This window comes from Papio anubis, unplaced genomic scaffold (assembly GCF_008728515.1).
Source record: "Papio anubis isolate 15944 unplaced genomic scaffold, Panubis1.0 scaffold20, whole genome shotgun sequence".
NCBI lineage: Eukaryota > Metazoa > Chordata > Mammalia > Primates > Cercopithecidae > Papio > Papio anubis.
Genome location: NW_022162022.1, coordinates 102081 through 115120, shown reverse-complemented (window position 1 = coordinate 115120; position 13040 = coordinate 102081). Strand labels below are relative to the sequence as shown.

General features: G+C 42.5%; 1 protein-coding gene across 1 annotated transcript in view; it reads right to left on the bottom strand.

Moving 5' to 3' along the window:
* LOC116272789 (SHC-transforming protein 4) overlaps positions 1 to 13040 on the bottom strand; it is a 142872-nt gene that overhangs the window by 95101 nt on the left and 34731 nt on the right. Inside the window, exon 2 of the mRNA XM_031661596.1 lies at positions 6488 to 6558. Within this exon, the coding sequence (XP_031517456.1) occupies positions 6488 to 6558 (71 nt within the window). The remainder of the gene's footprint in view (positions 1 to 6487; positions 6559 to 13040) is intronic.

Sequence of the window (13040 nt, the reverse complement as noted above, 5' to 3'; positions counted from 1 at the left end):
TATGTCAATGTCTAGAGATAGCTGTGATCACACAAAATACAGTTTTTTTCTTGTGAAATCCTAACTTAGTCCATGGAAAATTTTTTTGAAAAAACACAACAGAAGATCCCGTCCATCTCCCTCCCACCCAAATCCCCCATATGTTAACTGGATGGGAATATTTTATTTGAGTGCAGTATCCGTAGGACATCCTCTCACCTTGACTTTAAACTGGCTCATTCAATAATGTGTGTTTCTCAAGGCCATATGGACCACTGTCTCAACAACCTCTATTTCCCACCCAATTTCCCAAATACTTCTCTTCCTTCTGATTTTTCCTTTTTTGTCATTCTCCTTTCTTCTTTCAACTGCAATGTATTTTTGATGTTCAACCACTGTTCAGGTTGTTTTGTTACCATTTGTCTTAGATGTTATCATTAAACATTACTGTTGACTCGTTTCCACTTTTTTATTTAAATTTTTTTACATTCATAAAGTCTTTTCATTTAGCTCATAGTCCTATTTAGTTCAAGACCTAGAGTTTCAAAGAAGAGTTTCAAAGATCACCCTCTCTTTCAGCAATATGTGAGCTCCTGAGAAAAAATGTGAAAGTAATTTATTTCCATACCAAACGTTATTTGAAACACCAAGGAATTCACCATTTAAGGAAGTCAGAGGTGAATTTCACAATATATTTTTTCTGTTCAACAAATTTTGATTTTTGCTAATTCTTTAAAGTGAGAGATAATCTATTTTATATCTTCTGTCTCTTTTATTTTTTTTGAGACAGAGTCTTGCTCTGTCGCCCACGCTGGAGTGCAGTGGCGTGATCTCAGCTCACTGCAAGCTCCGCCTCGTGGGTTCACTCCTGCCTCAGCCTCCCGAGTAGCTGGAACTACAGGTGCCCGCCACCACGCCCGGCTAATTTTTTGTATTTTTAGTAGAGACGGGGTTTCACTGCATTAGCCAGAATGGTCTCGATCTCCTGACCTTGTGATCCTCCCGCCTCAGCCTCCCAAAGTGTTGGGATTACAGGCGTGAGCCACCGTGCCCGGCCCTTCTCTCTTTTTTTTTAATTTACCCTTCTTAGATGGGGTTTTTCCTTCTCCCTACTGGGTCAGGGAGTGCCAGGTCTGCTCTACACTCAAGCAGCCACAAGTCACAGCATTTCAAATTCAACAAGCCCCAGGGAAATAGTTCAGGAAGCTGGGACGGGGACAGGATTCTGAAGCAAGGGACTGATGTTTGGCTCTGGCACTTGGAAATCAGCCTCACTGCTTTCAAGGCCCACCGTGGATGAGGTCCCCAGTCTACTGGTGGCTGGAATCTCCAGACTTCAAGTAGGACCACTTGACACCATAGGACATTTTAAAACTTGATCCTCCCCTCCAGTCAGCCTTTCCCCCTCCTGAGTTGGTGACCACTGAATGTTTTTGCATCTACTCTTGGGAGAAGATGCACACCCTCTCACACTCTTTTAAAAATTTATTTTAATTTTTTTTTTTTCTTTCTTTTTTTTTTTTTTAGAGATGGAGTCTTGCTCTGTTGCCCAGGCTGGAGTGCAGTGGTGTGGTCACAATTCACTGCAACTTTGACCTTCCAGGCTCAGGTGATCCTCCCACCTTGGCCTATCGCATATCTGGGACTACAGGCTTTTGCTACTCTTCTTTATTTTTGGTAGAGATGGGATTTCACTATGTTGCTCAGGCTGATCTCAAATTCCAAAACTCAAGTGATTCTCTCACTTTGGCCTCCCAAAGTGCTGGGACTATAGGTGTGTGAGCCACCGTGCCTGACCTCTCTCACATTTTTATCAAACTCCCTGCCCGAATGTTGCCACCATGGACCCATGATGTCCATGGCCATCTTCCCTCCACCTTCAGCTCTCTTCTCTCAGACACTTTCATGGCTGGATCCCTTACTTTATTCAGGCCCTAGCTCAAATGTCCTCTTCTTAGATAGGACTTCCTGACCACCAAATCTAAAAATAAAAGACCACCACCCTCGAGCTTCCATAACTGCTCAGAACACAATCAGCCATGCCTGAATCATGTATAGACACATCTACAAGAAACAATATCCAGATACCATACCAGACATCTTCACCTGGCTGTGTACATTAGACATAAACTGAATCCTCATAGCAGAGGGGAAAAAAAGCAGTCCACCTTTTACTATTTATGAAATAATAGGGAAATATAGACTTAGAAGTTTACAGAGATTTTATTAAGTAGATAAAAATAGATAAATGCCTGGGAAAAGGGGGTATCAATTAGTACAAATAGTCTGCAGAGCCATCCAGCAATACATATCAAAAATCTTTAAAACATTTATATTGCTCGACCTAGTGATCCTAATTCTAGAATTTGGAAATACAATCAAGATAATGTTAATCACAGCATTACTTATAATGATGAAAAGTAGAAGAGGCCAGGCACAGTGGATCATGCCTATAATTCTAGCACTTTGGAAGGCTGAGGTGGGAGGATCCCCTGAGCCCAGAAGTTCAAGATCAACCTGGCCAACATATTGAGACCCTGTCTCTATATAGAAAGAAGAGGAAGAAGAAGATAAAGAAGAAGAGGAAGAAGGAGGAGGAGGAGGAGAAGGAGGAAGAGGAGGAGAGAATATTATGCAGTCATTAAAATTTTAGAAAAACAACCCATATGTCTATTGACTGATGGGTGAATAGACAAAATGTAGTACAGACATACAATAGAGTAGTATTGAGCCCTAAAAAGGAATGAAATTCTGGCACATGCTACAACATGAGTTAATCTTGAATACATTGTGCTAAAGGAAATAAGCCAGACAGAAAAGGACAAATACTGTATGTTTCCACTTTTATAAGGTACCTAGACCAGTCAAATTCACAGACACAAAAAGTTGAACAGTGGTTGCCAGGAGCTGGGGAGGAAGAGGAAATGGGAAGTTATCAGGGTTTTGTCTTGTTTTGTTTTGAGATGGATTTTTTGCTCTTGTTGCCCATTCTGGAGTGCAATGGCGTGATCTTGGCTCACTGCAACCTCCACCTCCCGGGTTCAAGCAATTCTCTTGCCTCAGCCTCCCAAGTAATTGGGATTACAGGTGTGTGCCACGAGGTCTGGCTATCTTTGTATTTTTTTTAGTAGAGACGGGGTTTCACCATGTTGGTCAGGTGGCCTCGAACTCCTGACCTCAAGTGATCCATCTGCCTCCGCCTCCCAAAGTGCTGGGATTGCAGGTGTGAGCCACCGCGCCCAGCCAGAAGTTACTGTTTAATGGGTACAGAGTTTAATGTGTACAGTTTTTCATCTTTGGGAAGATGAAAAAGTTCTGCAGATGGATGGTGTCGATAGTTGCACAACAATGTGAATGTGCTTAATGCCACTGAACTATACACTTATAAACGATTAAAATTGTAAATCTTGTTATGTATATTTTACCATGGTAAAACATGCTTTAGAATCTTTAGTAACAGGAAATTGCTCAATATGGGAGACTTAGTATATAATGTTGTTCAGATTTTGTGTAAAATTCTTTGTAAGCTCATGTGTAGAAAAAAATACTGGAAAGGGATTTTAAACACAGAATGATAATAAACACACTCTTTAGGAAAGATTCTGAGTAATTTTCTCTTTCACACTTTTCTGTACTTTCCAAATCGTCTAAGTAAACATGCAATATTTTATAACTAGAAAATAAAATAAAATTTAAAAACCCACCACCGAAATCTCTATCCTCATTTCCTGCTTTATTGTTGCAGTAAATAAGCACTTCTTCCTACCTAAAAGTATATTGCTTATTTATCTGTTTCCTTGCCTATAGTCTGTTTCCCCAGTAACAATGCAAATTCCATGAGGGCAGAGGCTTTGTCTTATTCACTGCTTGATCTTTAATGCTTGAAGAGTTTCAGGCACTTTTTGGGTACTCCATAAACATTCGAGTGAAAGAGAAAGAATCAATGAATGAATGGGTGAATGAACAGAAAATTAGTCATCCTCAGTGTCTTGGTCCATTCCTGCTGCTAAAACAAAATACCCCAGACTGGATAATGTATAAATAATAGAAATGTATTTCTTACACTTCTTGAGGCTGAGAAGTCCAAGATCAAGGCACCAGTAGATCTGGTGTCTGATGAAGGCTCACAATGCTTCTTAGATGGGTGCTTCTTGCTGCATCCTCACGTGGTAGAAGGTGCAAACAGCTCCCTTGCACCTCTTTTATAAGATAACTAATCCCACTCATGAGGTCTCTGGCCAATGAATTAATCTCCTCCTAAAGGCCCTGCCTCTTAATACTTTCACACTGGGAATTAAGTTTCAATATATAAATGTTGAGGGGACATATTCAGACCATAGCTCTCAGGTTAGGACAGTGAGAATTCTTTTGTCCTGTGCCCACCTAGGGTATCAGCCCTCTTTCTCTCATCTGTAGCCTGCTCAGGATTGGAAGAAAAATTGTCTCAAGATTAAGAATCATCAAAATGGAGTAAACCCTGAAATACGTCCACCAACAGGCTAACAGTTTGGAAAGTAGTCTAGATACCATGTCATTTGAAGAGTAATTGAAGGTACTGAGAATGTGTAAGAGAAGATTTAAAGAGGAGAAGAAATGTAGCTGTTTGCAAATACTGGAAGTGTAGTCAGGTGGAACCATGAATTTATTCAATAAATATCCACTGAGCCCCTGCCATGTGCCAGTAACTGATGTAGGTACCAAGAGTACTAAACACAGGATTATATAATATGTTTGACTCCAGAGGAAATACCAAGGATAGGTTGAGAGAGGTTTGGAAAGGCAGATTTGAATGCATCATAAGGCAGAGAGTCCAAATCAGCATTTCCTAAGGCACATTTCACGGAACCCTTGGATGTACATTTCTTTTATATGAGAAAAGGATCCTAGGCCCAATACATTTAGAAAATCTTGAAGTAAGGCCATGAGCGGTGCCTCATGCCTTAATCCCAGAACTTTGGGATTCCAAGGCAGGTGGATCACCTGAGGTCAGGAGTTCAAGACCAGCCTGGTCAACATAGGGAAATCCCATCTCTACTAAAAATACAAAATTAGCTGGGCATGGTGGCATGCGCCTGTAGTCCCAGCTACTTGGGCACTACAGGAGAATTGCTTGAACCTAGGAGGCGGAGGTTGCAGTGAGCCGAGATTGCATCACTGTATTCTAGCCTGGGAGACAGAGCAAGACTCCATTTCAAAAAAAAAAAAAAGAGAGAAGAAAAAGAAAATTTTGAGGGGTAGAGTTTTTTTCAACTACAGCAGCATAGGACTTCTCGGTCTTTTTTTTTTTTAAGAGTCAGGGTCTTGCTGTTACCCACACAGGAGTGTAGTGGCACAATCATATCTGACTGAAGCCTTGAACTCCTGGGCTCAAGTGATCCTCCAGCCTCAGCCTCCTGAGTAGCTGGGGCTACTGGCATATGCTAACGTGCCTGGCTATGTTCTTTTTACTTTTGTAGAGATGGAGCCTCACTATGTTGCCCCAGCTGGTCTTGAACTCCTGGTCTCAAGCAATCCTCCAACCTCGGCCTCCTGAGTTGCAGGAATTCCAAGCGTGAGCCACTGCGCCAGGCTCAGAGTCTTCAATATACTATAGTATACTGTAGTCTCCTAAAGAGTGATGTGGCTCCTTTCCCTAAATTTTTGGACCACAGGACACTTCTTTTTCTAGGCCTAGAATTTCATGAGATGAGCATTAGGGAGAGTTATTTTCTACATGACAACATTCACCTTCAGAACAGGAGGCCTGCAAGCACGGGTCTAATGTGGCATGCCCCTGAGACACACCTTGGCACCACATCCAATGGATGCCCAAGTCTTCGTTCTGAACCATTCAGATCGACCCAGTCCTCTTACCTCATCTCCCTCACCTCACATTTTTCCAGTTGCCAGTCTGCACTCACTCCTTCTTTCCATCCTTGCTTTGGGCTTAGCTTTAATGAACCATGCCATGTATTTCTGCTTCTGACTTGAGCTCCACATAACAAGGATTCTGATTTCTTCCCCTAAGTTCCCTGGGGTCACCCTGGGTAAAGCTTCCCCAGTTCCACTGTTCCATTTGGCTCACTGTACACAGAGCAGGGAGAACTAGACAAGGAATAAGCAGGTTCTCACGTCAGGAAGAGCTTGGGCAAAGCTTGGGCTTTCTCACGTTGAAAGTCTTACTTGGTTTGATTTTCTGCTACCTCCTTGACAGGTCTGATTCTGTAAACGCTTCCTGCCAGGCATAATTTTAAATACTCTTGGTACCTGGGAAACCAGCTATTTCTGTAGACTGTATCATTTTAATCGCCCTTACATGAAACACAGATGCACTGCCACACACTTGAGAAATCTTTCACACAATGAGATCAAGCCACTCATTGAAGGTCACTGGACGAAACTTCTATGCTCCAGTCACATGAATAAAAGTGTCTAATGACTTGGAAGGTTTGCATGAAATTCCCGTGGGAGAAATTATTGTGACTTTAAACCATACTCCTCAAAGCCCCTCCCATTTTTGGCTTCTTACCTTGTAACTTGGGTTCTCATTCCAAAATCCAGTGACCTCATTGATTGCAGCACTTCAATACAGCCCATGTACTAGAATAAGAAGAAAAAAAAGAAGAAGTAGGACAAAAATTCCAAGAAGCTGTCTCTTAGCTTCACAATGACTTTCGGGGAAGCAACTAAAATCAGCTTCTGCTATCAAGTTACATTTGTACCCTCCGCCTACCATTGATATTTCTGACTATTAATGGACACACACCTAAAGCTTCAATTCAATTACAAAACACCAGTTAAATCTGAACCATAATATAGATAACACAAGTAACAAAGACCAATATGGGTTCAGTGGTTAAGAGCATGGGCTCTGGGGCCAGATCATGTGACTTTGCATCCTGGCTCTGCTACTTCTTAGTTATGGAACCTCAGCAAGTTAACTTCTGAGCCTCACAGTCTTGTCACTGGTAAAGTGAGGATACAATAGGAATTGTTAGAAGAGTGAAATTATTTCCTACATGTAAATAAGCTTTTAGAACAACGCTTGGTACATAGAAAGGCCCAAATAGTAGAGGAAGCAAAAATAAAAGTGAGATAAAGAATACAGGAATGTCAAATCTAAGTGGATAGAACAAGCATATAAATGCATAGAATGCCAAACTTAGTAATATAAGATCTTATCATCCTTTGCAGCTGATTTAAATATTAAGGGGGTTCCTGAAAGGACAAAAGTCATATGCCGCATCAGTGATGAGTATGGTTAGCTTGAACACCATGTATTGCAAAAGGAATTGTGACTTATAAAGCTGAAAGATGGTTTATATTTAGTGTGGCAGCAGTGAGGATCCATGGCAGGCTGCTGGCAACAGCATGATGCGATTAGATCTGTGTTGGAGGAGGCTTAAGTCAGCGGCAGTATGAAGGTGGGTTAATGGTGAGGGAATAAGTTAGGATGATCCTGTGGCGAGGGAAGTAATGACAGCCCACACTGAAGAGGGATGGTGTCAATAGGAAAGAGGGGACAGATTCAAGTGACATCATGGAAACAGATACTACAGAACTCGGCAGTTGATTTGATACGGAGAATAAGAGAGAAGGATGAGTCAAGGATGACTCACTCAGACGTTTCCAGCCAGGGTAGCAGAGGGAACAGTGATGCCATCAACAGAAACAGGAAAGCCAGGAGAAGAGAAGATGATGAATTGGTTTGGGAGCCATTGACTTAAGGCACTGGTAGGGTATCCAGGAAATAACAGGCTGGCAACTGAAAATTGGATTCTGGAGTCCTGAGAGGATTCAGCCTAGGGACGTGGACTTAGTAGTCTTCTGTGTAGCTTTGCCAGGTGAGGCTGTGAGAGTCAATCCTCCCAGCAGAGCTTGGTTGATAAGGGAGAGTGCTTATTTGAGAATTGCCTTACAAATGTTACTAGAGCTAAGAGTTCCAATTGAAAGTGATCTGTTGGCTCCTTGGAAATGATATGCTTCCTGTTTAGCTTTCCTTTGGAGGCTTTCCAGCCTCTCTATGCTTGTGAATGGCAAAAGCACTGTCAAAAGATGTCAGGAGCTGGTGGGGAGGGGGAACCTGCCCAGACACTTCTTGTATAATAGTATTTCTTTTTCTTTTTCTTTTTTTTTTTTTGTTTGAGGTGGAGTCTCACTCTGTCACCCAGGCTGGAGTACAGTGGCACGATCTTGGCTCACTGCAACCTCTGCCTCCCAAATTCAAGCAATTCTCCTGCCTCAGTCTTTTGAGTAGCTGGGATTACAGGCACATACCACTGCACCTGGCTAATTTTTGTATTTTTAGTAGAGACAGGGTTTCACCATGTTGGCCAGGCTGGTCTTGAACTCCTGACCTCAAGCGATCTGCCCACCTCGGCCTCCCAAAGTGCTGGGATTATAGGCATGAGCCACCACGTCCTGCTGTATAATAGTATTTCTGAGCAGATTGTGCAGATAGAACTCCTCAATGCACCAAGTGCTGCCTGGAGCCTGATGCTGGGAAGAGACTCCTGTTAGTCACACTCAGTTACACTCCTCTTGGAATCTCTACTACTGATACAAGAAACATTTTGGATATTTTACTCTGTCCCCATCACTCTTAACTTCCCAAGCCTTGGGTACCTTAAGAAAGTGGTGTCTAGAGATTTCTCTTCAACCATAAGGGTTATTAGGAGAAGAAAGCTAGATATAGGAAGTAGGTTAGAAAGCCCATCTCAGAACTGTCAAGAAAGGAGATTCCAAGCATCCAAGCTTCACGTCCCGGTGGTGTGAAAAGATTGTCCATATGTCTTCACTGACTGCTCTGGCTTTTGGTGCCTTCCAAAGCCCTCTTCCGCCCCAGAGCCTAGGTCTTGCTTCCCTATTTCCTGCACTCCTGGCCCTGGAAAGAGTGGACTCCCCACATAGGCTGGGGAGCAGGCCTGGATCCCCTCCAATACCTCCAGGAGGCCCTGTTGGTGAAGAGGTGGGTATCGCCTTTCCCTTTAGCTGTAAATCACCGACTGAAGACAAGGTGATACCAACTGGCCTATCAGTGCACACTTTTTGAAAAAGTGACCAAGCACCTACATTTTTCACACTCTGCCACAGGGTTTCTTCAAAACAGATTGATCAGATCATGTTCCTCCACCAGGTGAAACTCCTGGCATCTATGATCAAAACAAGCTCGTTACTATAAACCTCTAAACCCTGGAGTTCCTGGCCCCGTCTCATCCCTTCAGCTTCATCAGTGTCACTGTCCCCTTGCACACTTTGCTGCCATATTGGCCTCCTTTCTACTCCTCAAATACACCCCAGCTCTTCCCTGCACCTGACATTCCCTCCGCCTGGCTCTCCTACACTGTTCTGCAGGACAGATCCCTTCTCATCTTTCAGTTTTCAGTTCAAATGGCACACCTCAGAGGCCCCCTCTTGCCACCCTTCATCTCAGCCCCTATTCATCACTGATTGATTATTGGTTTACTTGTTAATTTGCTTGTCTAGGACCTCTTTTTATTCCCTTGGCTATAACCACCGTAAGAGTAAAGATCACAATCACCGCCGTATTCCCTGCAACAGTGCCTAGGATCTGGTGGGCACTCAATAAACACATGCTGAAAGAATGAATGAAGCATCTTTTCTTCAATTCTATTGTACCTTTACAATGAGCGGGGGCTGGGGAGAGCCGAGGGACTGAGGGAGGTAAAGGCTTGGCTGGTCTCTCCACTCAGGAGTATAGGAGCACCAAGGACTCAGCCTCAGGTGCGACAGGCCAGAACAATGTCTTTGCAAGGTTTCTAGATTTCTCAGCAATGTACTTCATATTTGTTATTTTTGTTGTTCTTCATTTTGGAGTGGCAACACACAATCTAGACCGAGGAGGTTTTGTAGTGAAGTGGGAAGCTGGCAAGAATGTGCCCTACTTCTCAGGCGGGCTATAAGCCGTGGGTGGGAACAGCCCTGGATGATAGAGTTGACAGTGGGAACTTTAAAAAGAAAGGAGAGTAGGTTGCACGTCTGAACAGGAGCGGGACAAAGGGACAAAAAGAAACAACTGGAACAAGGACACTCAAGGCTGATCAAGTTTGAGACCCACGTGAGGACAGTGTCAAAGTGAAGGCTATTCTCAGCCCAGTTATTAGGTAAGTTGCCATTCATTTTGGTTATCAGTGAGGAGAGGAATTTTTAGTGTCTTGGGGGTGAGAGGAACCCCTTCAAGGTTTCGTTCTTAATCACATTTCATGGCTATAACGACCTTATCTGCTTTGGACTAAGGCAAGCCCAAGCATTGCTTCAGGATCCCCTTCCCTTCGTGTGAATCTCTGTTTTGATTCATACACTTGTCTGTCAGCTATGGCACGGGTGACTTCAGCAAGCCTCAGTATGATACAATGGAAGTTTCTGGAAAAACATGAGTCATGGCCTGAGATGATTGACAATGAGGATAAGTCCCCTTCCACTGTGGGCATGTGTCGAGAAAACCACAACTAATTTTTGCCACAATTACCCCAAAGACAAGAATGGAGTGGGTCTTCCCATTGACTCACACAATCCATTTCACTTAAAAACCACCGCTATGAGAAAGCGGGGAGGGGGCGGTGCATAAAAATACTCTGTCCACTTCTTTCTTTGGGTGTTTGATGACTGCATAAGCGGATAGTGGCTGAAGATCAAGGCCCGAGAGAGGAGAATTTTAGTTTGTTAGCTATAAACTGGAGATGACAATACTTCTCATTCATGTATTAAATGCGGATCTGCATAAGACATGGTCCCTGTTCTTAAGAAACCTGGCCCCATTCAGATAGGACAACCATGAAAAGAGATGACTTATCTTTCCTTTTTATGAGGTTAGTCATTGTTGCTAACTTTATTTAAGAGATGAGGAAATTGAAGCCTATTAAAGAAAAGTGCCTGGCTCAGTTTCATTTATTCACTGGTACTGAATTAGGGTTTATTCTAGAGTCTGCAGTCCATTGCTAGGACCCTGTATAACAGAAAAAGTGAAAAGAGGAGTTATCCTGCTGGCTGCCACTACCCTCCCTTTGGTCTACCCAGGAACACAGTGACACAGTGTTGAGACGGGGGGACCACAATGGTAACAGCAGATGTGAATCCAAATTGCTCTGGGAACTGCAGGAGGTGAGACAGAGGACACTCCCTAATTCCCTACCCTGTGGTGAGGAGAGGACACTGAAGACCTTTATTTGGAGCCATACAGGAACGGTGGGAACGCAGCGGTGCTCAGACAACCTGCCCATTCAGCCCCTGGCATGGGTTTACCTAACTCCCAGCTGGCTTCTTCCCTTTATGCCCCAAGGCAGTCATAATATTTTTGTACTGTCTAAGCTTCAACCACTTGCTCCCAGGGAGAGGTGAACAGCCTATTTATGGCCATGTGTATCTTGGGCTTTGCTCTCCGGAGAAGAAATTACTGGGGTTTTCAGAGAAAAGGAATGATAGTTACTTATGGGAAGTCTCATCCTAACTCTCTTACAGAATGATGACGGCAAGCACATTACCTAAAGAAAAAAAAGATACATATTCTTATACTCTTAGAAAGAAGGTCTGCAGGATAATAAGAAACTAACAGTGGTTGCTTTTGGAAATGGGAGAGAGGCAGATTTTTACTTTTTACTTTATACTTTTGTACTATTTATACAAATAAGTATAAACATACTTATTTTTGAAATAAGTATGTAGTATTAGTTTAGATTTGAAAAATAAAATAAGCAAAGCTCACGACTTTGCCAAAAAGAACCACAGTTTTATTAAGTAGGGTGAAATCCCTTTTTATACGTGGTTTATTCCCTTTCTCAGAATATACCTGCCTCTTAGCTAGGAGTACGGGAGAATATTGTTCAAGAGAAGTTTAAGGCACAGGCCCTGCACTTGATAAGTTCATAATAAGAGTGCTAAGACAAGGAAGAAAATTACTTCAGCTACTTGAGAGGCTGAGGCAGGAGGATCACTTGAGCCCAGGAGTTTGAGGCTGCAGTCAGCTAAGATCGTGCCATTGCACTCCAGCCTGGGGGACAGAGCGAGACCCTGTCTCTAAATAAAAATAAATAGTTAACGAATTAAAAACAAACACTGAAGAACAGTATATAATCAACTGTGATATAAGGAGGGTCTGATCTTCATGCAATAAATGTTCAACAATGGTAGAGGCCACCAAAATGGCAGGAAAACACAGCAGGATATTTCTGCCACCTTTAAATAATTTTTAGTCTTTCCCATTCTTTAAAAAAATGGGAGAGTAAGAAACGGGGACATTCCCTTCATAACCTGGAAATATTGTCTCTACTTCCTTCCTTTCACTCATGCCTCAACTCACAATAGTAAAGTTTCTGACCTCAACACTCTAGTGAAATTGCCTGAGCAAACCAACTGCTTCCTCAAAGTTCCTTTAGTGAACGGTTTTTGTTTTCCTACTCATCTATCGGGGTCACCTACCGCTGTTGACCTCTACTCAACCCCTTCATTTTCCTCTGAACCTTTCTTCTTTAGCTTTCCTGAGAACATTTTCTCCAATTCCTCATCTTTCTTCTCTGACTATTCCTTCTCAGTCTCCTTTGCTAGTTTCTTATTTTTTAAAAAACAATGGTTCCTTCTCTCCCTATCCCAGTGGTTCTCAACCCTGATTGCATATTAGAATCACTTGGGAAGTATTAAAATTCTGATTCCTAGGTTCTACTCTAGTCTAATAAAATCAGTCTCTAGCACGTATACTTGTTTGCTTTCAATTACTACCTCATGCTCATGCCACACACATTTTTAGCCCAGGTTTTCTCCCAACTTCAGATGTGTATCAGCATGTGAATATTCTAATTGCATCTCAAATTCAGTGCATTCAAATTATTCCTCTACTTACATTTCTGATCTAAACCAATAGTATCACTATCCACCTAATTACATAAACCAGAAAAGTCAACTCTTTTTTTTTTCAAATCCATCAACCAATCAAGAGGCAAGCTCAATCCTTTCAATCTCCCTATCATTGTCATAACTTCCCTGTCTTCTTCCCTGAACCCTGCACACTACCCCCAACATTTACTATCCAAGTTTAGGCACATTCTGTTTCTCAATTGCAATACTGGGGT